A 24,491-nucleotide genomic window follows, 5' to 3' on the forward strand; every position below is an offset into this window, starting at 1 on the left:
CCGAACGGTGGTGCAAAGCTGGGACAGAGATCATGGTCTGCCCTGGCAATGTCAGACCTCAGTTTTCATCTGAAGGCAGTGGCTTCCTGCACTTCGGGCATCTCTTCTGCCAAGACCCTGTCCTGCATAACCAAAAGGTGCTGCAGCCATAACTGCTCTCCAGGTGCTCCTGCTCTACTGGAGGTGAAAGACTTCATTAGCCAGCAGGGAGGTGCCTCTAATTAGCACTCAGGTGCTATTTATCTCATCCTGTTCTTCTAATACCAATTTCTACCCTAGAAAACTCTTCAGCACCACGTTAATTTATAGAGTCGTCTCCGCTTCATTTTGAAACAAAGGCCATTAATGCTGTTAACTCACGGCTTTCTCCCAGATCTGGCATTCCCGCAGCTGGGCAGGGGCTTGTTAAGCTCTATCGGGTCTTAAGCCTGGCTTTCTTAAACGTGGTGCTCCATGAAGGCTGTTGCCTTTTCCCCACCTGAGGGACTGGCCCGTGGCATCCAAGCTGGCTCAGTCTCCTCTCTCATCAGTGGTAGGCAGGAGCTGGGGAGTGTCTGCCTGGGGAGGGGGCGGCTGTTGGCTCAGCTGTGACCCCCCCCAGGGCAGCAGTGCTCTGGCAGCTGCGGTGCAGGGGGCAAACAGGGTGGGCTGCGCCTTCCCTCATCCCCTAGGGGGTGGGGGGAAAGCGATGGTGGGGGGGGAGGATTTGGAGGGTACCTCCTCCCTTCTGCTTGTTTTCGCAGTGTCTGTGATAAGAGGTTTAGGTTTCTGTTTGTTTGCAGCATCCCTTGGCGGAGTCGCGTGCGGGAGGCGAGGTGGGGTTTGTTGTCTGCTCCTCGGAGGGCAGGGAGAACAATAATCCCCCTCGGAGCCATGCTGGTGAGGGCCAGGCTGGCTGCTCGGGTGGATCAATAGGATGAGGCACGGGGCTCTCGGGGTGAGCTCCCCATCATCCCTCTCTTCCTGCCACCTTCCTCCTCCTCCTCCGGATGCTCCGCAGGGGTGAGGGAAGACCTCTCGGCTGGGGTACTTGTTAGCAAGGTCTGCATCGAGTGCGATGGCATGGCCATCGGCAGGCAGCTCCGGAGCTGAGAGCAGCAAGCGGGGCACAAACTCTCCTTTTCACATGAGGAGAGCAAAGCTCTGCCTCGCTGGTGGCAGTTCTGGCTCTCACCGTGCCTGCACACATGCTCCTCTCCCGCTCCTGGTGCAGGCTAAGCCTCCCCCTGTTCTCCGGGACTGGGAGTGGAGCAACGCAGGATAAACTGAGGCTGGAGCCTCCTTGACAGGGTCCAGGCAGTACCCTCCACCCGTGATGCCATCCCCAGCTCTTTGGTTTGGGTTTCTTGCAGGCCCCAGCAGCTTTCTGGATGGAGGACAGGAGTGCATCCTAATCTCGCAGCTACATCTTGCTTCAGCCTGTCTCGAGCGAGCATCCCTCATGGACGGGGAGAGTCATGATAGCTTGCCAGGGTGGGGGGAGCCAACCCTTTCGCTGGCATCTGTGCACCTTTGCAGATGTGCTAATGGCACCAGCCAGCTGTGGGTCCTGTCTCTGCTGGGTTTGGAAACGTCGGAGAAGGCTGAGAGGGCTGGATACGCATTTCCTTTTGGCAAGCGTGGATAGAGGGATGCTGGCCCAACCCGTTGCACCAGGCCAAGGGAGCAGCGCTAAACGCTTATTTATGGGCGCATAAAAGCAGCATTGATGCATGAGATGAGGACATCTGAGAAATTAAATATTGGAAAAATGCTTTCTTGTGCCTGGCAGCCCCATCAAATACAGGGTTTGCAGAACTGGTCCAGACGTTGGTGTTAGGCAGAGAAAATGCTGGTGCAGGTGGCTTTTCAAGTCTGCGTAGGAAATCAGTTAGGGGATTAATCCAGCGATGCTCTTAGTCCTGTGCATTGTCTTTCACCTGGCTGCCGGCTGCCCTCTCCTCAGCACCCTGTTATGGCTTTGTCTCATCGAGTCCAGCTCCCTTTCCCCTCCAGCGGCTCCCTCTCCAGCCGCCATCCCTTCTCTGTGAATTGAGAGACAGCCACCTGCAGCGTTGCGAGGACTGGTTCCCCGTGTCCTTGCTGGTGGCCATCATTCGCCTTCCTTGGGTGCAAATGGTGCCGAAGTTACGGAGCATCTGCTCTGTGCCAGAGGGGTGTTGGGAAATACTCCCCACCTGCAGACGACTCGATAAATTTGGGCAGATTGCGTGTTACCTGGGCTGTGCTGAGGCAGCAAGGCAGCCTGGAGGGTGCGTGTGCCTTGCCGCCCTGCAAAGGGGACCGTTCTGCTAGGGACAGCCAAGTGGCCTTGGGAAATGATGTTTCACGACTGGTAGGTCCTGATCTTGCTCCTCCTGTTTGATTCTTCACCGGGAAAAGATACTCCTTCCTTTTATTTGATTGTTTTTAATTGACATCCTATGATTCTGATGAACAACTTCCCCTGGCCAGTAACCTGCTGGCACGGAGGTAATGAGGGAGAAATAATCGTCTTGGGCTTAGAAGTCATGTAAGGTCCTTACCTCCCCTTGCCTGGTCACACGTGCTGCCCACAGCTCTCCTGCAGCCCTGAAGTTAAACCTCGCGGCGTGATGGCGGTGAGAGGGCCTGGCCCCGAGAGATGTGTGCTGGTGTACCCTCCTCCTGCTGAGCCCTTCCTCCTCCAGTCCCTGTCGGAGAGAATACTGGGAGGCAGCCTTGGGTTTTTAGTGCCTCAGAGGAGCCAGGTGGCTCTCTGCGCCTGCTCAGGGGGTCAGAGGAGGGGACACTCGACTGACCTGGGAAGAGAGCCATGAAAATGTAACTTAAAATAAACCCCAGGCTCTTCAGTTTTGTTCCCTTTGTGCCTGGCGGTACTGGAACACCCTGCTGGCTTTGGCTGCTAATCCCAGCCTAGTTCTCTTTTGACACAAGCCAATATAGGACTTGGATGCCGCAGAATTAATTCATAGCGCAGGCTGATCTCAGTAGAATGGGAAGGTGTTGCAGAACCCGTCGGGTGTTTTTTTTTGTCTGCCCACAGATGCCTTTTGCAGCCCTTGGTCTTCTTCTGACCACCCACACTCTCTTCCTTTCCCACCTGTGCTTTTCCTGGCCCTCTTCCGCACGTGTGGTTTGAAATGTTGGGAGCAGACCTGCAGGAGCAGGGAGAGCGATCCACTCCATCAGTAATCCATCTCGCTACTGCCTCGGGCTGTGGTGTCCACCCGTGTCAACTCCCCACCTGACAAACACTGTGGGACAGTAGGGGTGATGTTAGTGCTCCTTGCAGTGGGCACACCGGGCTGCTGTCACCTCTCCGTGTGGAGAAATGGATCAGGTGTGTGTGGGGAAGGGATGCTCCGTGGAGGCACGTGTGTTTGAGGCTGCCCCAGGACCACAGCAGGTCGGTGGAGATGCTCTCCTGCTTGACTGTGCTGCCGGTATTCCCCTCCCAAGGCCCGTTAAGCTGAGAAGTGACTCCTTTGCTGAAGCCACATGTGGAGAGCATGGTGGGGAGCAGGGAGAGGTTTGCCCCCAGTCTTGTGACACTGGGGTAGCCCGTCCCCAGGCAGAGGGGCAGTTCTCCGGCGGCGTGAGCGGTGGAAGTGTTTCTGCACCTCTGGCTGTGCCAGGCTGGCGTTGCTGAGCGAGGAGGGACTGGGAGCATCGGAGCGTGGTGGGAAGTCTTGTTACACATCATGAAACAGAAAAAAAATCACTCTCCCTGTGCAAGGTGAAATTTTTGTACCAGGCTTCTTGGCAGCTGCTCACTTTTAATTACATAGTGCTGGCTCTTCCTCTAAGACTTTACTGCAACAGAGAGTGAAACGCTGACCTCCTGCGCTGCTGGTGTGGTGCTTGTACCTGCAGCATGGGCATGGGATGACGTGGGGTGCTCTCCTGTTTGCCCCAGCATCCTGGGCAATTCATGCCTCCAAGGTGAAGCCATCCATCCCTTAGCTGGTCCAGGGGGTCCTGCGGTGAAGTCGCCGTGGTTACATCTTTGGCTTCCCCTTCCTTTTGTCTTACTTATATTCGCACCCTGTGGCAGTGAGGCAACAGGTCAGTAGCCAGGACTGGGATCTGCTTGTGGAGCTTCACCCCCATTTGCTCGTCCCGTGGCCCAGCCTGGCTTTCCTGCCCACTGCCGCGGTGGGAACGACACTTTCTCTGCCTGGGTTTTGCACCCTGAGCACCGCGGCAAAAATGTGCTTCAGCTCAGACTGCTTCAGGGTTGCTCTGGAGAGAGGAGAGATGCTAAACATAGCTCTTCAAAAGCTGAGCGGTAGATAAGGTAGCAGCAGTTATTAGACACCACTTTTGATCTCTTGAGAGCATTTTCTTCTCCATTTACAGTGAGGTTTGAGCTTTCTCCTGGGGATCAATTTATGCACTTTCATGTTACGTGGCTTAAGTGTTAGAGGAGGAGTAGGTGGGAGAGCTGTGAAGGTGTTGCTGTTTTCCCCTGTATCAGGTCCTTGCTAAGGTTGCGGATCCCCAAGATCACCTCTCTCCCCACATCTCTGCCTCATATCTCCCAGGACTATCCTGCTGGCATTTAGTCTCGGAGCGTTGTGACAAAGGAACAGCATTTGTCTTGCTTTGTCTTCTCTTCCCCTTGGCCGTGCCATGCTGAAGGTGGCGCGTGATACCTTTTGGAGGGAGCCAGTGCATCGCTACCAGCTCCCGAGTTATCCCACTGCAAATACTGCCCGATGCAGAGGATTTCTTGCCAAGTGAACGTTGGTTTTGTAGGAACGTGGCTCCAGGTCCCAGTGACACAAGGGGTCTCGCTGGTGTGCGGTGGGAGGCAGCGTGCAGCCGAGGGGAGGCTGGGCTTAGACCTGTGGCTTAGGGATGGAGTTGCTACGTTTAATACTTAATATGACGGTGCAGAGGGAGAGTAAAGGACGGGAGGAGGCGTGAAGTTGGCTGAGACCCCCAGGGTAGGAGCAAGCTCCTTGCAAAGAGTGTGAGTAGACTTTGCAGAGTGCCCGGTGGCCTGAGAGAGGTGGGCAGAGGGCGGCGTGGTGGCTTTGCTGACGGTGCAGCTGAGTGCTGGCTTCGGACCTGCTTCGGACCAGCCGTCTTTCCCTCCAGGCGCCCGGAGGCTGCTGCAGCCCACCTTCCCTTGCTGAGCTCTCTCATCTCCCTGATTTGTAAATACTCCGTTTTGCGGAGCGCAGCCTCCCCAGGCAGGTGGGAGCAGGTTAAAACCATCCAAGTATTTATTTTTATTTTTTCCTTGCCCTTACCTCCCTCCCTCCCTCCCTCGCGTGGGCTGTGTACGGGCTGCTGTCCCATCTGGGCGCGCTCTTTGTGTGCGCTGAGCTTTGGGTGTTTTGCTGTGGCGTGGCTCCTGGGGGCAGATTCCTGCTTTTGGTGAGGCTTGGGCGGGGGGGGGGGGGGTGGGGGGTGTGTCTGGGTGCTCTGGGGTGGGCAGGCAGGGTGGCAGGAGCCTTCTCGCTCCCATCCCTTGTGGAGCACAGTTCCAAACTTCTCCTCTCTCTGAATGAGGCTGATGAATTCTTCCAGTGATCAGGAGCCATGGCAGTCTGCTCAGAGCAGCTCTTGCAGGGGCAGGAGAGGGGGGGGGGGGGGGGGCGCTGGTGACAGATTAATGAGAGAGTCTTTTAAGATGATGTTTGATTTGCAAGAGTGACTTTGATGTTTTAGACCCAAGAACACAGATCCTTTCAACTCCTCGCCGCTCCACCCTGCCCTGCCCGGTGCTGCCTTCACCTTGCTCACTACCATCTCTCTGCCCTCCAGCACGTGGTTTTGCTTTTAGATTTTCCGACTGATCAACTTTTTCCCTTGCTGTCCGCCCCTCCTGACCCCCAATTATGACCTCCCTCCTGCTCCTCCTTGGTCCGCCTTGGCCCGTGCTGCCCCCACGGCCGGTGTTGTCCCTGCGGTGCTGACCGCTCTGCTGCTCATGGGTTAGATTTCCTTCATGGTGGCTTTTAGAAGGGAAGAGCTTTTTTCAGGCAGCTGGGCTTTTTTAAGGATGTGGCTGGTGATGCCCACGTTTCTGGGCTTCCCCTGTGACACAGGAGCACAGGGTGTGTTTGTGAGGCTGAGCTACCACGCTGTGGTCTGAGGAGAATCGTAGTAGAATTCTCTAGGTTGGAAGGGACCTTTAAGCTCATCGAGTCCAGCCATCAACCTAACTCTGATAAAAACCATCACTAAACCATGTCTCTAAGCACTATGTCAACCCGTCTTTTAAATAACCTCCAGGGATGGTGCCTCAACCACTTCCCTGGGCAGCCCGTTCCAATGCTTAATAAACCTTATATAAGGGTTAACAAGCATAAGTCAAAGTAAGATATGTTGGATTAAGTGGCAAAATCAACAGAGGACTATTTCTATTGCGTGTTTAAAGTACTTTTGTTTAGACAGGGTACTCAATGAGAAGATGCTTGGTTTCCTGGGCATCACGTGTAGAACTGTACAAGTAAGATCTTTGGAGAGCTGAGAGCCTCTCGGAGGCTCCTGAACTAGATAGTGGGCCATTCTCTCAGTTTCTTAAGGACCTTCCATCCTCAGAACGCGTCGTCCAAACTGGATGGTGGATGCCTGCCGTCCACCATGGGTTCGGTGTTTAGCCAGGGCTGTGGGGTGAACGCTGCCGGTGCCCACGTGTGGCTCTCCCAGCCCCACGGCAGAGGCCTTTGAGCGGGACAGGCGGCTCCTTCTCCCTCGCCGAGCAGACCCCGGCTGATGCAATTAATATTGATGGCAGGGAGGGTGGGCCTGGTGAGAGGAGGCGGCGAGAGCCTGGGCTGGAGTGCCGGCCGAGCCAGTCTCCATGGCAACGGGCACCTCGTGCAGAATTAATGCCGGCCTGACACAGGCGCTCGGCTCCGTCCCCGGGCCTGGCATTTCCCTCTGCCCTTTCGGCACAAGGGAGCCCCGAAAGCAGCTCTGCCCTCCCCTTTCCCTCCTTCCCCTGCCTTTTGCGCCGGCGGTGGCCTTCCATAATGGATGGCAGCAGGGCAGGCTTGCTTAGGGTGTCGTGGAGGGGCTTTGCCCCTTCTCCAGAAGGAAGGCTTGACCACATAGAATCATAGACTAGTTTGGGTTGGAAGGGACCTTTAAAGGCCATATAGCCCAACCCCCTGCAATGAGCAGGGACATAGAATCATAGACGCGTCTAGGTTGGGAGGAACCTTTAAGATCATTGAGTCCAACCATCAACCTAACTCTGATAAAAAACCATCACTAAACCATGTCTCTAAGCTCTATGTCAACCCGTCTTTTGAACACCTCCAGGGATGGTGCCTCAACCACTTCCCTGGGCAGCCCGTTCCAATGCTTAATAACCCTTTCAGTGTAAAAATTTTTCCTAATATCCAATCTGAACCTCCCCTGGCACAACTTGAGGCCGTTTCCTCTTGTCCTGTCGCCCTGTGACTTGGGAGAAGAGACCAACCCCCGCAACATCTTCAACTCGGATCAGGTTGCTTAGAGCCCCATCCAACCTGACCTTGAATGTTTCCAGGAATGGGGCATCTACCACCGGGGACTTCAGCCCCTGGGGTTTATGTGCACGTGTCCTTGCCCTTTGCTGTTACATGTGCTTGCTACTACCTTGCTTGAGCTTCTTGTCTTCTGGCTGAGGAACTGTCCATGGCGGCATCCTCACAGGCCCTAGGTGCTGTTCAGCAATTTCGGTGGCTTCTTGCCTTCTCCATGATGGTGGCTTCACTCTAATGTAGATATTTACCCAGAGAAGCTGTGGATGCCCCATCCCTGGAGGTGTTCAAGGCCACGCTGGATGGGGATTTGAGCAACCTGGAAGGTGTCACTCTTGGTGGCCTGGCTGGGCACAGTTGGCAGGGCGCAGTTGGCAGAGAGCCTGGCAGGGTGCAATATGTAATCAGCAAGCTGCTCCAGTAGCATTTTTTTCCTTTTCTGTACGGTGGAAAAGAGCAATTTTGACATTACATTTATGATGATTGTTATTAAGCTGGAGAAACATTTTAATGTGAATGCTTGGGGCTTATTATATAGAGCTCTTCACTTCAAGATCTCAAAGCACTTGAGGAAGCCAGCTTGTTATTAATCCCTATAAGTATATGTTGAGCTATTTACCTACTGACATTGGGGGTTTGGTGATTATTATTATCTGCGTTTTTTGTAAATGGAAGAACCAAGGTGCAGAACTGAGTGGGGGAGTGAAGCTGAAGATGAAGCCGCTCTCCATCCTTCCTGCCTGCAGCCGGCTGCTGTCTCCCTGCTGCCTGTCCTCACTGCTCCGGTCCAGGAGGCTCAGAAGAAGGCTGAGATGGATTGAGAAGCTCACCCAAGTGCTCTCACTTGGCAGAATAGTCTTGCCAGCTCTGGCCCAGGAGTGCTCCAGGATCATAGAGCGGTTTAGGTTGGAAAGGACCTTAAAGCTCATCTACTTCTAACCCCCCTGCCCTGGGCAGGGACACCTCCCACTAGACCAGGTTGCTCAAAGCCCCGTCCAACCTGGCCTTGAACCCCTCCAGGGATGGGGAACTATATGTGGGCGTGCTGTGCAGCATCTTCGTTTTGCCTGGTCTCTCGGACCCAGCTCAAGTGGGACCTTTGCTACAACATCAATCTTCTCCCGAGCTGCCTGCATCCTCACACCAAGTCCTGCATCTCTCTGCATGCCGGGAGCCTCAGCGGCTCCTAGCCATTCTTGTGGTGGCTCTGGCCCTCCCTGATGGCAGAGCCATCCTATTCTCAGCTGTCCTTCCAGCCGTTCTGGGCATCTGCAGGCACTGTCGGACGCAAGGAGGTGGAGCTGGTGCCATCTGCCCTGGCAGCTACTCATGAAGTACCAGCCACCTGTGCCCGCACAGCCTGCTCGGGGAAATGCTGAGCTGAACCTTGGCAGGGGCTTTCCTGGTAATGAAGCATCCTGCTCCCTTCCTGGTGCTAATTAGGGGCTGCCTGAGGAAGTGTCACGGACGGGGTGGGAGGCTTGGATCTGAACCGGTGTCGTTACACCTGGTGCAATGGGTAGTTATCAAATCACAGAATGGTTAGAGTTGGAAGGGACTTTGAAGATCTAGTTCCAACCCCACTTCCCACTAGGCCAAGTTGCTCGCACCCCATCCAACCTCCCCATCTTTCCTGTAGCCCTGCTGCAGGGGGGTTCTCCCCAGAGCAGAGCAGAGCAGAGGGGCAGAATCCCCCCCCTTGCCCTGCTGGCCATGCTGCTGGGGATGCAGCCTGGGATGCGGTTGGCTTTCTGGGCTGCAAGCGCACATTGCTGGGTCGTGTTGTTCTTCTTTGTGCCCAGACCCCAGTAAGAAGCACTCTGCAGCCCTGACTCTCCCTTTTCCCACCTCAGTTTCAGCTGCCAATGTAGATATGCTCCCAGAGGCTCCTCTCAGCTCATCTCCTTTCCCCTTTTCTTCTCTGCGGTTCACATCCCACTCTGGCCTCCCGTGCATCGGTCCAGAGAAAGTGTTCCTGTAGGTGGCTTCTGTCGCTTGGTTGACGTGCCTGCTCCTCTGTCCCAGTGTTTTTTATGAACACCCCACGCTGTGAGCCCCCAGGCCAGGCGAGGTCCACCCTGCAGGTGGTTGTGCGGTAAAGGGACACCATAGTGGCACGGTTCACTGCCCCATCTGCTCGTCTCTGGGGTCAGGAGGCAGCTGGCAGGCAGGCAGAGGCCAGCCGTGGCTCCAGCTGCTGCGGGGTGGGAGCTCCCCTGGCCTGTTGGAGAATGCAGCCGCATGTTCTCCAGGCTGCAGCAGTGCCCTGACCTTCCTCCGCTCTGGGCTCTTCGGAGGAGAGGCCACAGCGCTTCGCTGTGGCCCTCACCTTCCCCAATTAGCCAGAGGACAGGAAACCCTCGTTAGCGTTCCTTTGTGCTCTTTGCCCTGAACCAGAATCACAGAACGGTAGGGGCTAGAAGGGACCATCGGAGATCATCTAGTTCAGCCCCGAAGGTCTAGGTGGTCACTGCAGGACACAAGGTGGAGCCTCAGAACATAGCATAGCAGAGCTGGAACAAGGCTCTTGAGCCCGGTCAGGTCTTTCCCTTAGCTTTGATCTCCTCTAAAAGCCTTTCTTGCTTTTTCAGGCTCAGGCTGGGGCTGCTGAGGGGTGAGGAGACTGCTCTGGCCACCCGTGGAGTCACGCTGACTCCGTTGTGGCGGGAAGCACGGTACCGTGAATTATTTGTAGCAACACCTTTTGCTTTTCCTCTCCTCTCCAGCAAGCGCAGTCTTTTTTTATTATTATCGTTGTTGTTGTTATTGTTATTTATTGTCCCGTTTCTGCTCGGGTGCTGCCAAGAGACATGGAGAGGCTTGGCTGGTATTCAGCGTGGTTACAATAAGCCCGAGCCCTCCCTTTTGTTCTGAGCAGCTTGCTGGAGTGTTGTATAAGATACCTCACTTTAGCTGTTCCTCTCCCTCATCTTCGGCGGCTCGGGAGGTTTGGGAAAGGTCAGCTCCTGGCTGTAGCTTTTTTCTGCTCCAGACAAGTGGAGCTCTCATTGTTTGCCAGATGCCTTGCTGCGCCCGGTCTCTGCCGCGCTGGGATGATTTAACCAGAGCCGTGCTTTGCTTTAGATCCAGCCCGCTCTCTGACCTTGCTGCCCAGCCTCGCTGTGTGCTTTGTAGAAGTTTTTGAAGCACAGTCTTGAAACTGTGAGAGAGATCCCTCTGAGAGATCCCACCTCCCCTCTGCGACCGGGGAACCGGCACAAGAGGCTGCAGCTTCCAGCATCCCAAGCGGGGACTCCATCCGTTGCAAGATCACACTGACTGTGGTTCACCACTGCCTTCCAGTGGCTCCAGAGCCTCCAGCTGCAGTGTTGCTGTGGATAAGGCAGACTTTGGGCTTGGTCTCAACCAAGCCCTGCCCTGGCGTGTCTGTCGGGTGATGTAGAAGGCATGCTGGTAGGAAATCATGTGGTCGCTACCCTGGTGATGTTGTACAGATGACACTAGCAGGGCAGGAGGCTGCACCGTCTCTTCTCGAGCTCAGGAGCATGAAGGTGAAGCTGGTCCCTTTGTTGTATCTTGGCCTGACACCCAGCAGAGCATGGCCCAGCCCTGGGCGCCTGAGATAGCAATGGTGAGCAACCTGCAGCCCCTCACTTGTGGGCTGCTTTTGATAGCACTGTCTCCACCAGCAGCTTCGGGGAATCAAATTAAAGAGGTCCTTGCACTTCTGTACGCTTTATTTGCTGCCTGGAGTTTATTCAGGCTGTCCTGTACAAGCGTTAGGACAAGACAAGATCTTTTTGTGCCTCGTTTCTTGCCGCCTTCTGCCTGCACCCAGCAGAGCAGTTCTATCTGGGGTGGCTCTGTGAAGGCTTGGTCCATGCTGGCTACCCTGGGACTGGGCTGGTAGCCTCTTCTTTTTGCTTCTAATTTCCCAGCTTTTATTCCTCCTGCTTCTTGCATCCTCCCAGGTAAAATTAGAAAGAGAGATTGAGAGAGATGTTGGGGAAGAAGGAAGCTCCCTCTGAATTTCATCCTTTGCAGAGCTTGTTGGGTTGAGTCATCTTAGCAGGCGTAATAAACCTGTTTCATCTCCTGGGTCTGGCAGGGGAATTAAGGCATTTTGTTTTATTCCTGTCGGTGTTCCTGAGCTTGCATCATCCAGCTGCATCGCAGCACTGGATGGGTGAGTTTCGAAAATCATCTGCTGTGAACAAATAGGCTTCTTCACCAGTAGCACCAGCGATGATCAGAAGTGAAAGAAACTTAAACAACCAATTTGCTTGTCACAATTTGTTTCTGGTTTGAAACATATTTCTTTCTCCCTTTGTCTCCTCCTCAGCCTGATCACTGAAAGCTGGGTCCTCATCCATAGGAAGGACCCTAGGGGGGTGTTTGGGGGTCACACTCTGCCGTAGCCCCACTCTTTGTCCTGCCTGGGCGTCCGTGGGGCAGCCGGGCTGTCCCCTTGAGTTGGGATGAGCTCCAAGGCATCGTGGTGTCCAAGCTTCTCTCCTGGGGATGGAGCTTGTTGACAGGGAGTGGGAAGGTGTCTGTCAAACACCGGCGCTGTAAAAGCTCACTTTTACAACATTCGGTTGATGCAGAACAGGAGGTAAATAAATACCCTTTATAGCGTCTCTTTTGCTCGTATATTGGCCTATTATGTCCCTAATGTGTTTATGAAACGTGATTCTGGGGGCAAGGATAGACTGAAACTATAAAATATCAGTTTTCTTTATGTGGTTTGACCCAATTAACTTTATAATATTTTGTGGCCTTTTTATTATTTAACATTGCTTTTATCACTTCAGATTAAGAGATTCTTAAATGTGTGTGGGCAAAACAATTACAGGGAGGATCACTGAAAAGGTGACGAGACCCAGTTTGGCTCCAAATCGGAATGAACAATTTTTAAAGTTTCTTTGAAGGAGAGTATAAACTATGAGCAATGTTTGAATTTCTTCAGAAGTCTTTTCCAGTGCTGGAAAGTTTTTTTTGGTTTTGTTTTGTTTTTTTTTTTTTCCCTGCCAGGTTTGTAGGCTGGCAGGAGGAATGGATGGCAAGGGACTGAAGGCAGAAGTAGTGTTGATGCGTGAGCTGGGTGGGAAGGAAATGCACCCAAAAATAGCAACCAGGGTCTTACGATGGGGTTTTTGAAATGCTCGGTGCTGCCTTGAATTGGGTCCCACTGAAAACCCTCCGTTTGGGTGAGACCAGACCTGGGGTGGCCGTTTGCTTCGGAAGCCCCTGGCCTTGGATGCATGAGGCTCCTTTGCCATACTCTGCGCCAAAAGACAGGAACAGAAGAGCTGTCCCTGTCACCTGCTTTGAAACCCTGGACATGCTTCCCACCTTGGTTTCCTTTCCTATCTGCAAAAGTGCTGCTGAACCTGGGCTGGCGTGTCCTGAAGGCAAGTGCCTGCAGACAGGCACCTCTTGCCCCTCGCCCATGAGCAGGCACCTGATTGAACTCCAAGCTGGCTCTACATCCTGCATCTGCTGCACACACCAGCTCCTTTCCTTTTTTTCCCCTTTTCCTTTTTTTTCCCAGTCTCTAAGACAGCTCCATCTCTGCCTCCCCGGTGACTGGCAGCTGATTATGCACTACACAGTTACGTTTCTGCTCCTCAGACCTGCGCCTCGGGGTGGGGAGGACGGGAGAAAGCCCGACTTTTCCTGCATTTCACATTCCTCACTTGCACACCTCCCCTGCACCTTCTAAACTCGGAGTTCAACGGGCTTATCTGCATTTAAAAAAAGAAAAAAAACAAAAAGAGAGAGAGAAAGAGAAGGAGAGACTATCCAGAGCGCTTCATAAAAATGATGAATTGCTTTTAGATATTGGGCAGGAGAGAAAGAGAGTTCCTTTTTATGTGATGATATTAGTCTTTTAGCGGCGCATTGTTGCTGTGCGTATGAGCTCAAAATCTCAAGGCAGTCAAAGGCAAACGCCCGGGAATTGAAGTGTAAATGAGCCGCTGTCGAGCATTTTATTTTGCCTTTTATGATTTCTCTTTCTCTCATTATGTAGGTCAGTCTCCGTTTCTAACGTGTGCGGTGTGCGTAGGAGAGCGCGGGGTGGTTTGGGGGTGGCAGGAGGTGCCCCCAGGGACAGGGACGGCGTTGGGCACAGGGACAGGGTGCTGGCTGGACGTATGGACGTGCCCGACAGTGCGTGGTTGGAGTGGAGGGCCGTGACCATGGGCAGAAAGCTCCGGCATCTCTCGCTGTCTCACCTGTAGACCGCTGGGTCTGGAGTCACCTGTCCTCTCCCTTCCTCCCTCCAACCGAAGAATTCCATTTCCTAGCGCATTAGCAATTCAGATGCTGAACTGGTCTGTGCTGGCTGCTCTGATTAGTGGATGCGATAAAGAGATTTGTGCATCTCCTTTCGAGAGGCACCAGCCACGTGATTCGGCTGCTTTACATAAATGGCAATGAATAAAGCGGTGTGTGTGCGTGGGGGACCATCTGTCCCCCGCTGGGACAGGTGAGGATGCTTTCTTTGCCATTCCTTGACTTTCCTTTCTCTTGTTGGTTAGCAGAAAACACGTTGTGTTGGGGAGGAATCACAAAGGCTTAAGGACAAGGCAGAGCAAATGCCTTCCAGAGCCCTGGGGATGCTCCTCCATGTCTGTAGTGGGGTTGGAGACATGGGGAGGGGAGGCACGGGTGGGTGCCTGGATCTGGGTGCTGGTCTGCACCCCTCGTGTTCACAAAGGAGCACCCATGGCTCACCTCTCTCCATGTCTGTGCCCACAGCGTGTCGAGGGATGCTGTGCGGCTTCGGGGCGGTGTGCGAGAGGAGCCCCACCGACCCTTCTCAAGCCTCCTGCGTCTGCAAGAAGACGGCCTGTCCCATCGTGGTGGCTCCTGTCTGTGGCTCGGATTATTCCACCTACAGCAACGAGTGTGAGCTGGAGAAGGCCCAGTGCAACCAACAGAGGCGGATCAAAGTCATCAGCAAGGGACCATGCGGTGAGTGGGAGGGCAGGCTCTCCTGCTTTCAGGAGGTGACCCCGTGAGGAGGCCAGGGAGACTTGTCCCCAGGCTCATGTCATCACTGTGGTGCTGGTGATGTCCTTGGGGCCGGGGACAAGTCTGGTGGGACGAGACACTGAAAGAACCCCTAGCTCTGCCTCAGTGATCAGCAGAGTTTAATAAGCAGGCAAACTGGTGGCCAAGGGATGTTCAAGAGGTGTGTGACAGCCCAGTGGGGAACAGCCCTCTGTCTTGGGCAGCTCTGCCACCCTGGAGTGGGGCACATCTGCCATGGCTAGGACTTGGAGGGACCAGGCATACACAGAGGCTGAGGAAAGCCCTTCCCCAGCCTGGCATTCACCAGCTGTGAGCAAGGAGCTGTGTAAATGAGACCCCAGTCTCCTCATCTCAGAGTAAATTAACTTGACCTTTCTCTCACGCGGCGCTCTGGCTTGCAATAAATCTGCACCCAGAACTCCTGCTGGGGCTCTTGTCAGAGGGGAGAGACTGCCGAGTGATTTATTTAAAATAATAATCATAAAAAAGTGACAAATAAAGGAAAAATAAAAGCAAAGAAGCTGGCAAATAAATTTTGACCCTTCCCCATCAGTGAGGAAATTGCTCCTTGAGCTCTTCCTCTAATTATGGTTTGCAGGAGGTGCCTTAAGGACCCTCATTTTGCTCGTTTGCTGGAGCAAGAGGCTCTCGGGGAGCATGTGCAGGGCAGGGAGCTGGCAGCAGCGAGGCTGAGAGGTTTAGAAAGGAGAAGCTCTGCCTGAAGTGCCAGGTGGGGAGCGAGCTCCCTGCCTCGCCTTCCACAGAGTCGGGGCTGGTCCTGCAGCCTCACCATCCTGCCTGATGATCCATCCTGCCTGACGATCCATCCTGCTGTGGATGAGAAGCTCAACATGAGCCGGCAATGTGCACTGGCAGCCCAGAAAGCCAACCGCATCCTGGGCTGCATCAAGAGAAGCGTGGCCAGCAGGTCACGGGAGGTGATTCTACCCCTCTACTCTGCGCTCGTGAGACCCCACCTGGAATACTGTGTCCAGCTTTGGAGTCCTCAACACAGGAAGGACATGGACCTGTTGGAACGGGTCCAGCGGAGGGCTACGAAGATGATCAGAGGGATGGAGCACCTCTCCTATGAAGACAGGCTGAGAGAGCTGGGGTTGTTCAGCCTGGAGAAGAGAAGGCTCCGGGGAGACCTCATAGCAGCCTTCCAATATCTGAAGGGAGCCCACAGGAGAGCCGGAGAGGGACTCTTTGTCAGGAAGTGTAGTGACAGGACAAGGGGTAATGGTTTTAAATTGGAAAAGGGGAGATTTAGATTAGATATTAGGAAGGAATTCTTTACTGTGAGGGTGGTGAGGCACTGGAACAGGTTGCCCAGAGAAGCTGTGGCTGCCCCATCCCTGGAGGGGTTCAAGGCCAGGCTGGATGGGGCTTTGAGCAACCTGCTCTAGTGGAGGTGTCCCTGCCCATGGCAGGAGGGTTGGAACTCGATGATCTTTAAGGTCTCTTCCAACTCTAACCATTCTATGATTCTATGATTCCATGGATATTGGGGTGGATGAGCCCCCCTGCTCAGCACTGGGTACTGACTTCAGTGGCCGGGAAAGGGAGGACATCCATTGCCATCGTGTGCTTTTATGGGTGCTCAGAGGGACTGGGGCTGTCTAGGGAGACACTGTGGCGCATTGGGCTTATTTATCCCATGAGAAGAGTGGGAGAGGGCAGGACGGGAGCCACTGTGCTTACGCCTGTGCCGTGCCCCCTCCTCTCTCCCACAGGCTCCAAGGACCCCTGCGCGGAGGTGACCTGCAGCTTCGGCAGCACCTGCGTCCGCTCCACCGACGGCCAGTCGGCCAAGTGCATCTGCCCGTCGTCCTGCAGCGGCGTGCCCGAGAGCACCGTCTGCGGCAGCGACGGCAAGGACTACCGCAGCGAGTGCGACCTCAACAAGCACGCCTGCGACAAGCAGGAGAATGTTTTCAAGAAGTTCGATGGCGCCTGTGGTGAGTTCCCTCTTCCACCCCCCACCAAGGGATATTGCTTTAAAAACATTTCCTCCCGCGTCAGGAGTATCCAGGGCAGAGCAGCGGGAAATGGCAAAGGGTTGGGGAGAAAAACTTGCCTGCTGTCATCAGCTCAAAAACGCGGGTTGGGCAGAAAAAGGTCGGTCTGTGGGTGACGGCTGCTGAAATTCAGACCAAGCCAGCGTTTCCCCCCGTGGCATTTGGCTGCAGGCGCTTCTGCTCGGGACCCACTGACCTAGAGAGCAGTTGCAACATCTGTGCCACCTCCTTTCCCTCCTGCCATCTTCCCTGGCTGCGGTCCCCCCACCGGCTGCAGGTTTTGGCTAGAAGCCCGCTGCTAGCCGGCGTCCCAGGGCTTGCGGGCAAGCAGCTCCCTCTAATTAAAGGAGCCCGACAGGCACAGATCCCAGAGCGCAAACACAGTCACTCCGAGGATGGCTTCCTCTTTGGCTAACGACGGCTGGTGGATACTTGTAATTAAAAGCGACCGTATTCATTAGGAAAACCATGAGATCAGCCAGGACACGTGCCAGACCAGTGTTTGTCCCCGGGGGAAGGAGTGTGGGAGTGTGTATGGGCAGGCTGCAAACCTGGAAGAGCTTTAATTGCACTTGTACTGCTCAGTCCCAAGTAGGGCGAGATGGGTGCAAGTGGGAGGTGTGAAAGAGGTGATGCCACGCTGGGTGCCCCTGGTTTCTAGGGCACAGAAGAGGCTTTGAGCCTCGCTGCTCCTTTGAGGTCCTCCTGATTTTAGCTGGGCATCAGCAGAAAATCAGGTCAAGCAGCCGGGCTGTAGAACCTGAAACTACTTGAAGGCATTTGGATTCTGTTGAGTGTGCTGTACAGCTTGAGGATGTGCTGCAAGGTAGGGGAGAGAGTGGGGATGAGCAGTGCAGGCAGAGCACATCTCGAATATCCTCATCGTGGAGTCCCCAAGATATGTCTGTGTGTTTTCCTCCCCCCGAACCCCTCTGATGCGGTCCCCATCTCCTTAACAGTACTGCATCCCTGCCCCACTACAGCTGCTTTATTTACCCACAGCTCCCTGGGTCCACGCGAGATGTTCTCATGATGTTTTGGGGGTTCGTAGAGGCCTCCAGGGAGGTAACGCATCCCTGGCAGTCTGCTGGTGTGACTGCAGGGCAGCAGCGAGCATGGGCAGCTCTTGCCGGAGGGGGAATGGGAGATGGAGTGGGTAGGTCCTGCGGGAGCTCCTTTGTCTGCTTCATTTCCATGATTACTGCACATGCTAAAACGGACAAAGAAAAAGACTTCAGCTCTTACCCTGTCCTACACCAGCCTTCTCCAAGGGACGTGCGAGTGACTGAAAGGGAGGTCCCTCCTCTGCTTGTGTGAGAAGCTGGGGAAATGGGGATCCTGTATCGTTTCCTCCCCATGTCAGTCAGGGACTGTGTTCCATGCAGGGATTTCAGACTGGTGGGATTAAAGGGTGGAGAGGTTCGATGATGTTTCTGTGATTGCAGAAAATGAATCAGCACTCTCCAGGTACCTGCTTGACAAGGAAGAGGGAAACCCAGGGCTAGAGCAGGGATTAGCGAGCAGTCGGCACCTGTTTTGCCCATCTCTTTGGTATGATAATGTGAGCTCAGCTGATCAGAGAGACTGATCCGGATAAGCCGAGATTGGAGCAGCGGGCCAAGGCAGCGTGTGGCCCTGGCTGCCCTCAGGGCTCTTCCAGCACTTTGGAAAGATGGGAGGGAGAGTGGGAGGAGCGGGATGGGAGTACCAAGCATCTTGTGAACCCAGCAAATGTCCCTTGGACTCGGGATGTTTGCCTGGGTTGCGGGAGAGAGCCCTATTCCCCAAACAGAGGGGAGTGAAGGCAGCTCAGGATGGGAAAAAAGGCAGAGCTTATCCCATCCAGCGGTCACTTTGGAAAAGTCGTGTGTCCTCGGTGTGTGCAGCTCAGTAAAAAATGAGTCCTAACGTGTGCAGAGCCCTACAGATGTCCGGTCCCAAGGAGATGAGCACACGTTGAACGCTCCCGGGGAAGGCTGGAGGTTTTTGGGGCCAGCTGGGAGGGAGGAGGGAGGCCAGGAAGCATCTCTCTGGGCAGGGTGTGAGTGTTGCTCTGGCTCCGTGCGCAGACCCTTGTAAAGGCGTCCTCAACGACATGAATCGTGTTTGCCGGGTGAACCCCCGCACCCGAAAGGCAGAGCTGCTCTCCCGCCCCGAGAACTGTCCCCAAAAGAGGGAGCCTGTGTGCGGCGACGATGGGGAGACTTACGACAACGAGTGCGTGATGGGGCGCTCGGGGGCCATCCGAGGACTGGAGATCCAGAAGGTGCGTTCAGGGCAGTGCCAGCATCAGGGTAAGTACCTCTCTGCTTCCTGGGGAGCGGGAGAATTTGGGTTCCTGACCTTCCCTGCCGCTCTGTGCCAGCATCTTGGCAATTTTACCCCCTTTCCCCTGTCCTCAGGGCGGGTGTGAGCGGTGCTGTCCTCTTTCCTCCCAGACAAATGCAAGGATGAGTGCAAGTTCAACGCTGTCTGCCTGAACCGCCGGGGCACCACGCGATGCTCCTGTGACCGCATCACCTGCGATGGTGCCTACCGGCCTGTCTGTGCCCGCGACAGCCGGACCTACAGCAACGACTGCGAGCGCCAGAAGGCTGAGTGCCACCAGAAGGCTGCCATCCCAGTAAAACACAGTGGACCCTGTGGTAAGCACTGGTACCGTCGGGCTGGTGGCCCGCAGGAACACTGGTACCCCCACACCTCTCATTTCCCAGCCCCAGCAGCCACTTTAAGCCCAGCCTGCGTCAGCCCCTTCCCTGCAGGCCACGGTGATGCTGGAAAGCTGCAGGTAAGTTGTGACTTGGGTGCCCACCGTCTGAGCAAGCCACAGGCTCTCTTGCGGCCGTTAAAGCCCTGAATATCCCTTCCTTCCTGTTCTTTTTCCTTCCAGCAGTCCTCGTGTGTGTGCGTGTGTGTGTGTATGTGCATGTCGTCCTCCTTGGTCTCGTCTCTGTCTGATGTGCTCAGTGACACGGGGAAGAATCATTTGTGTTTAAACAGTACCAAAGCGTTGATGTCCAGCCGGTTTCTCTCATTCACGGCCAGGTGCACGTTCACCACCACGCAGCTCCCGTGCAGCCCACGCCATTCATTTCTCCTCCCAGGGTAGTGCCAGTCCCCAAGCTCCTTCCATGCTTCCCCCTCCATGCCCGCCTGCTTCTCTCAGCTCCAGGTACTCTCCGTAAGGAACTCTTCCCAGCGCGCCCGCTCTCTGGAGGCCTCGCCGTGTCTTTGTCTCATCTCTGGGAAAAGCTTTTGACCTTTCCATGAGGACACTTTTTCAGGCTTATGCGATAGGATGGGGCTTTGGATCTCTAGGATGTTGGGAACCTCCAATTTAAAAATTATTGCACAGAAAATTGAGGAGGTTAAACGCAGTCACTGGATTGATTTGTATGAGTTGGAAGGACTTGTTCATTTCAGCTCAAAATTGTATCTTACTAGATCTAGGACCGTGTCCTATTATTTTAAGCTGGTGTTTTCTATGGTGTCAGATGTATCAAACCTTCTGAAGTACTTTGGAAATTAAGCCCCGTGTTGTGGGTCTGTTTTGTTGGCTTTGTGCTCCTGCAGTAGGTTTTTTAACGCTGCCAGGCCCAGCTGCTTGAAAACTGTTTGTCAGGCTCCCAAAATCACACTCAAGATAATCACAACTGTTATTTTTAATCATCCGTTTCCTTGTGTTTCTGGTGGTTGAATGTTTAGGAGCCAGTTCCCTGAGTTCTCCCTACGGGGAAGGCAAGAGAGGCACTTTTCAGTCCTCTGTCTCCCGGGGACACGGGGAGCTGGTGCTGGGTGGCAACCAGAAACCTTGCCAGGAAGCCACGCGCTCTGGCAACCTTGGTGCTCGTTTTCCTAGCCACGTTGCACCTCTGTGGAGCTTTGCTGGAGGTGTGACCGGCCTCTGGGGCTGCCATGAGACTGCACGGGGCTACTCCTGGCTGCCTGGGCACAGGGGGGATGAGTGAAGTGAGGTCCATGGCCAGGCTCCACTGGGCTCTGGGGCAGCAGGGCCAGCAGGTGGTGGTTTGCAGCTGGGTGGCCAGTCCCTGGTGACCTGGGCTCTGTACAGACCCTTCCCTTGGCCATTCTTTAGGGTCAGGCCTTTGCTAAGGCTTCCCAAATTTCTAGGGCGAGCAGAGAGCTCATGCTGCTAATTACCCTGCTGTCAGACACGCATTATTTCCACCACATTCAGTGGAGTGAGGCTGGTGGACAGTAGGATATGGTCTGTGTGCATCTGCTGTTCCTCTCTCCATCTTACTCTCTTTTATTTTAGCTTCCCCCCAACTTCTCTTCCCCCAGGCGAGGACAGCAGATGCACACCTCTGCTTTCAGGAGCTACATCCTCATGGAGTGGGAGCAAACAAAGCCTGCCATGTGGGGGAAGTAAATCAAAGCTGGGGCTCTGCCAAAGCCTGGTATTTCAAAGTCCACACGACAGCTCCAGGCTGTCCTGTAGCAAGCCACCATGAGGTGTGGGCAAGCCTTTGGCCTCCCCGTCAGCTGAGGAAAGCATCTTCTCTCTGAGCTCAATGAGAAGAAAGCACGTCCTCCTCTGTGTCACCAGTTCAGACTCAATGTGAGATGGGAAACGGATTCGGAAATGGGAACGGGGTGGTGCTGTTGCTTTCCAGCCTGTCTGTCAAGACAGGTCTTCTCAGCATGAGCACAGCTGGTAGTGCTGACTTCTCTCCTCCTTGGGATGCAGGGACAGGACTCGTGGCACACTTGGCAGTGGGTGAGACCAGATACTGAGGGAACTACAGGCTGTGTCTGCATCCAGCACCCAGGGTGGGAGCGTGGTGAGATCATCCACGGCTCTGTGCTGTGAGGATGCAGGAGATACACGGAGCTGAGGAAAGGGAGGAAAAGAAAGACAGTTAGTCTTAAACCATTAGTATGGTCACAGTGTTTTAATCTCTCACATGTACCTGTCTAATGAACTAAGTTCTGCTGCTGTTTTTTTCCAGCAGCAAGGCAAAGGAGGCAAAGCCAAACAAAACAGTCCAGGCCTTGTGTTTAATCCTTCTCTACTTTTACACCGTGATGGGGCAGTTGAGAAAGAAGGGATGGCATGAGACGGATGTGGACAGGAGGTGGAGGGAAGGTGTCTGTAGTTGCATCTGTCTTTTCTTCCCTGCCTCTCTCTGCTCTCTTCCCCCTGCTCTCTTTCTCCCTCTGCTCTCTCTCTTTCCTTTTTCGTCTGTGTCTTGTGTTTTACAGTGTTGCCTGTTTGGAGGAAGGAATTGTGTCCTCGCAGCACCCTTCTGCTCCCTGCCCGGACATCTCTGCTAGGAGGTCGGCTTCCTCCCCTTCTCCATAGCCAGTGACAGTCCTGGCCTCTTCTCACTGCTCCCCTCCTCTCTAGTTTTGCTTGAGAGCCCCTGGGATGGAGAGATTGCCCTGGTTTTGCTCCCATCCCTCACCCCAAACACTTCCCGCTGGAATGGAAATGCCTTGCACTGCAGTGGGCTCTTGTCCGGTGCTTGCTGTGGCTTGACCCTTCGAGGCAAATGAGAGTGGGAGCAGAGGTGGGTGCTGTGAGCCCCCCAATCCTTATCTTCGGCTCATACATCAGTCTGGACTGCTCCTGGTTGATCTTACCCCTCCTTCTGCCCCCAACTAACCCCCCTTTCTTCCCCACCTCCTCTTCCCCAGAGACTTCTGCCTGCCTGGGACTGCGATGCTTCTCCCTTTGCTCTCCCTAGTGTGTGTCACACTTGTCTGTGCAAGTCCAGTGGGCAGGGGCTCTGCAGGGACTGCAGCTCCCCTCCCCAGTGTCCGGCAAAGCACCGTGTGCCTTTTGGAAGCACCGAGGAGCTGTCTGCCCTCAGATGTGGTTCTTCTCGAAGAATTATTCCCCTATATCCCCGAGGAGCTGGTGCTGGAGCCCACTGGGTGTCATGGGCACAGATCGGTGGGGCATGATGAATTACAAAGCACCTTCAGAGCCCTGTAGCCATCCACAGGCAAGGCTTGGAGGAGACCTCAGTGTCCCCAGGGCTTGTTTAGGTTTCTGCACAGCTTGGCAGCAGGTGGGGGATCGTACCCTTGAATCAATCGGGGTGCAGAATGAGCGTTTTTGCTCTGTGCCTCAGTTTCCCTGCCTACAAAGATGGAGAAGGGCCAGGAATCAAAGCAGGTCTTGATTCTAGCACAGCCCCAGGTCCTTGCTCAGTAGGTCCTCATTATATCCACCCACATCAAAACTGGTGCCAGAACTCCCGTTGACACCTGCAGGTGCCCAGGGCTGTGTGGGAAATTTCACAGGCTGAGGGTTCAGGCTGTGAAGGAACTTCATGTGCTGCATCTCTGCAGGTTTGCGTGCTTAAGAAGGGTGAGAAATGTCAGGGCAGCGTTCTCCATCGGGCCTGGCACCTCCCTGTGCTCTCACTCGCTGCTCACTTGCCTCCCAAGACAAGAGTGTGAATTTGGATTTCAAATGAGCAAATGCACTTGTTTCATGCCTAGCTCGTTATATCCTTACTGCCTAATTGTGTCCAGCAGAGGCACTTTCTCTGTGCAAGCGTGCGTCTCTTGTGTTTGGGGGACATGATTGTGGTACAGATGTTGTTTTTTAAAAAAGCCAAACACGAGCAGGAGATGTGAGCAGCACCACAGGGCTAAGACAGCAGGGAATGGTTTCTCGTCCTTGGGAACTGCTCATAAGCCCTTCAGCTGCAGGGAAGTTGGGGACAGAGTTGAAAAGGCCGGCTCGGAGTAGTGGCCATGTGCCTGAACTGTCCCCCTGTTCCTTTGCGGACCGTTGGCTCTAAGTTGACTTGGTAGTTGTTTCCCAAAGAGCCAGCTCCAAAATTCAGACTTGCCTGTGCCCACGCTCTGGGCCATTTGCTCACCGGTTGACAGCACTCAGCCAGGCTCCTGAGGGCTCAAGCCTTGCTCTTGCTCTGTAGATACGCCACCGTGGTCCTACCAGGGGGGGGAAATGGACCTGTTTTGCCCCTGTCCACTCTCTGTGCCACGCCAGCGGGCTCCGGAGGGCTTTCTCCTTCCCACTGCACCCCGGCTCTGTGCTTGCCTTGCTGTTTGGTGTTGGTGGGGCTGTGCTGTGTCTGCCTGTTGCATCCATCTCGCCTTGCCCGCATTATCTGTTCCCCACATCCGTGTTGTCGTGTGTCCTTGTCGGTGTCCAGCACGGATTAAATCTGTGTCCTTTCCTTGCCCCAGGTCCTCGGGGCTTTTCTCTTGAGTCACAAGAAGGGGTCACCGGGCGGTGCTCGGTCCGTTCCCAGCAGCACGGACCAGTCCTGCCTTTTAGCTGCCTGTCTTGGCTTCTGGATGGTGGAGGACATTCCTGGAGGGGCATGTCTGCCTTCAGCAAGAGGGCTGGGAACCGGGTGGAACCGCAGGGCTCTACCAGGGAGTGGGACACAGCCTTTTCTCTTTGCTGTCACCATCGGGGTTGGCTGCTCATCTCATTGCTGCCGGGCATCTTGCAGGGAAGGTGCCACCGTGGCTGGCTTTGATTAAGCAGCTCCAGTGAGTGAGCAGAGGGGAATTCTGCCTCTCAGCATCCAACCCACGCTGTGGGGCATTACCCATCCCCAGGGAGCCTCAGGGCTCTCCTCCTAGAGCCAGATGCCCGAGGACTGGGCTGAAGCAAGGACACCAGGTCTCTTCATCCTGCCACACAGCAGCTCCCCGGCCTTTCCAACCTCAGCTTGCAAGAGGAGGGGAAGGGAGCTGAGCTGCTGGAGAGAGGAGAGAGACAGGCTGTGTTGTGAAGCCATATCATAGAATATCTCAAGTTGGAAGGGACCCATAAGGATCATTGAGTCCAACTCCCTGCTCTTTGCAGGACAACCTAAAACTAAACCATATGACTAAAAGCATTGTCCATGTAGGTGTCCTCTCCAGCCAGATATTCCTGGGTATGGCCACCGGGGATGAGCTGTATTAGGATTATCCAGCGCTGCATTAGGATGAGCTGCTCAGGGGACAGCGTGATTCTGAGGATGTGGGACCTCAGTGAAGGGAA

At 54.5% G+C, this 24,491-nt stretch overlaps 1 protein-coding gene across 1 annotated transcript in view; it reads left to right on the forward strand.

The window, feature by feature from the left end:
• AGRN (agrin) overlaps positions 1-24,491 on the forward strand; it is a 120,810-nt gene that overhangs the window by 62,922 nt on the left and 33,397 nt on the right. Inside the window, 4 exon segments of the mRNA XM_074161589.1 lie at positions 14,193-14,408; positions 16,205-16,429; positions 18,559-18,783; positions 18,928-19,134. Of these exon segments, the coding sequence (XP_074017690.1) occupies positions 14,193-14,408; positions 16,205-16,429; positions 18,559-18,783; positions 18,928-19,134 (873 nt within the window).

The sequence above is a fragment of the Numenius arquata genome, chromosome 20 (assembly GCF_964106895.1).
Source record: "Numenius arquata chromosome 20, bNumArq3.hap1.1, whole genome shotgun sequence".
In the NCBI taxonomy this organism is placed as follows: Eukaryota; Metazoa; Chordata; class Aves; order Charadriiformes; family Scolopacidae; genus Numenius; species Numenius arquata.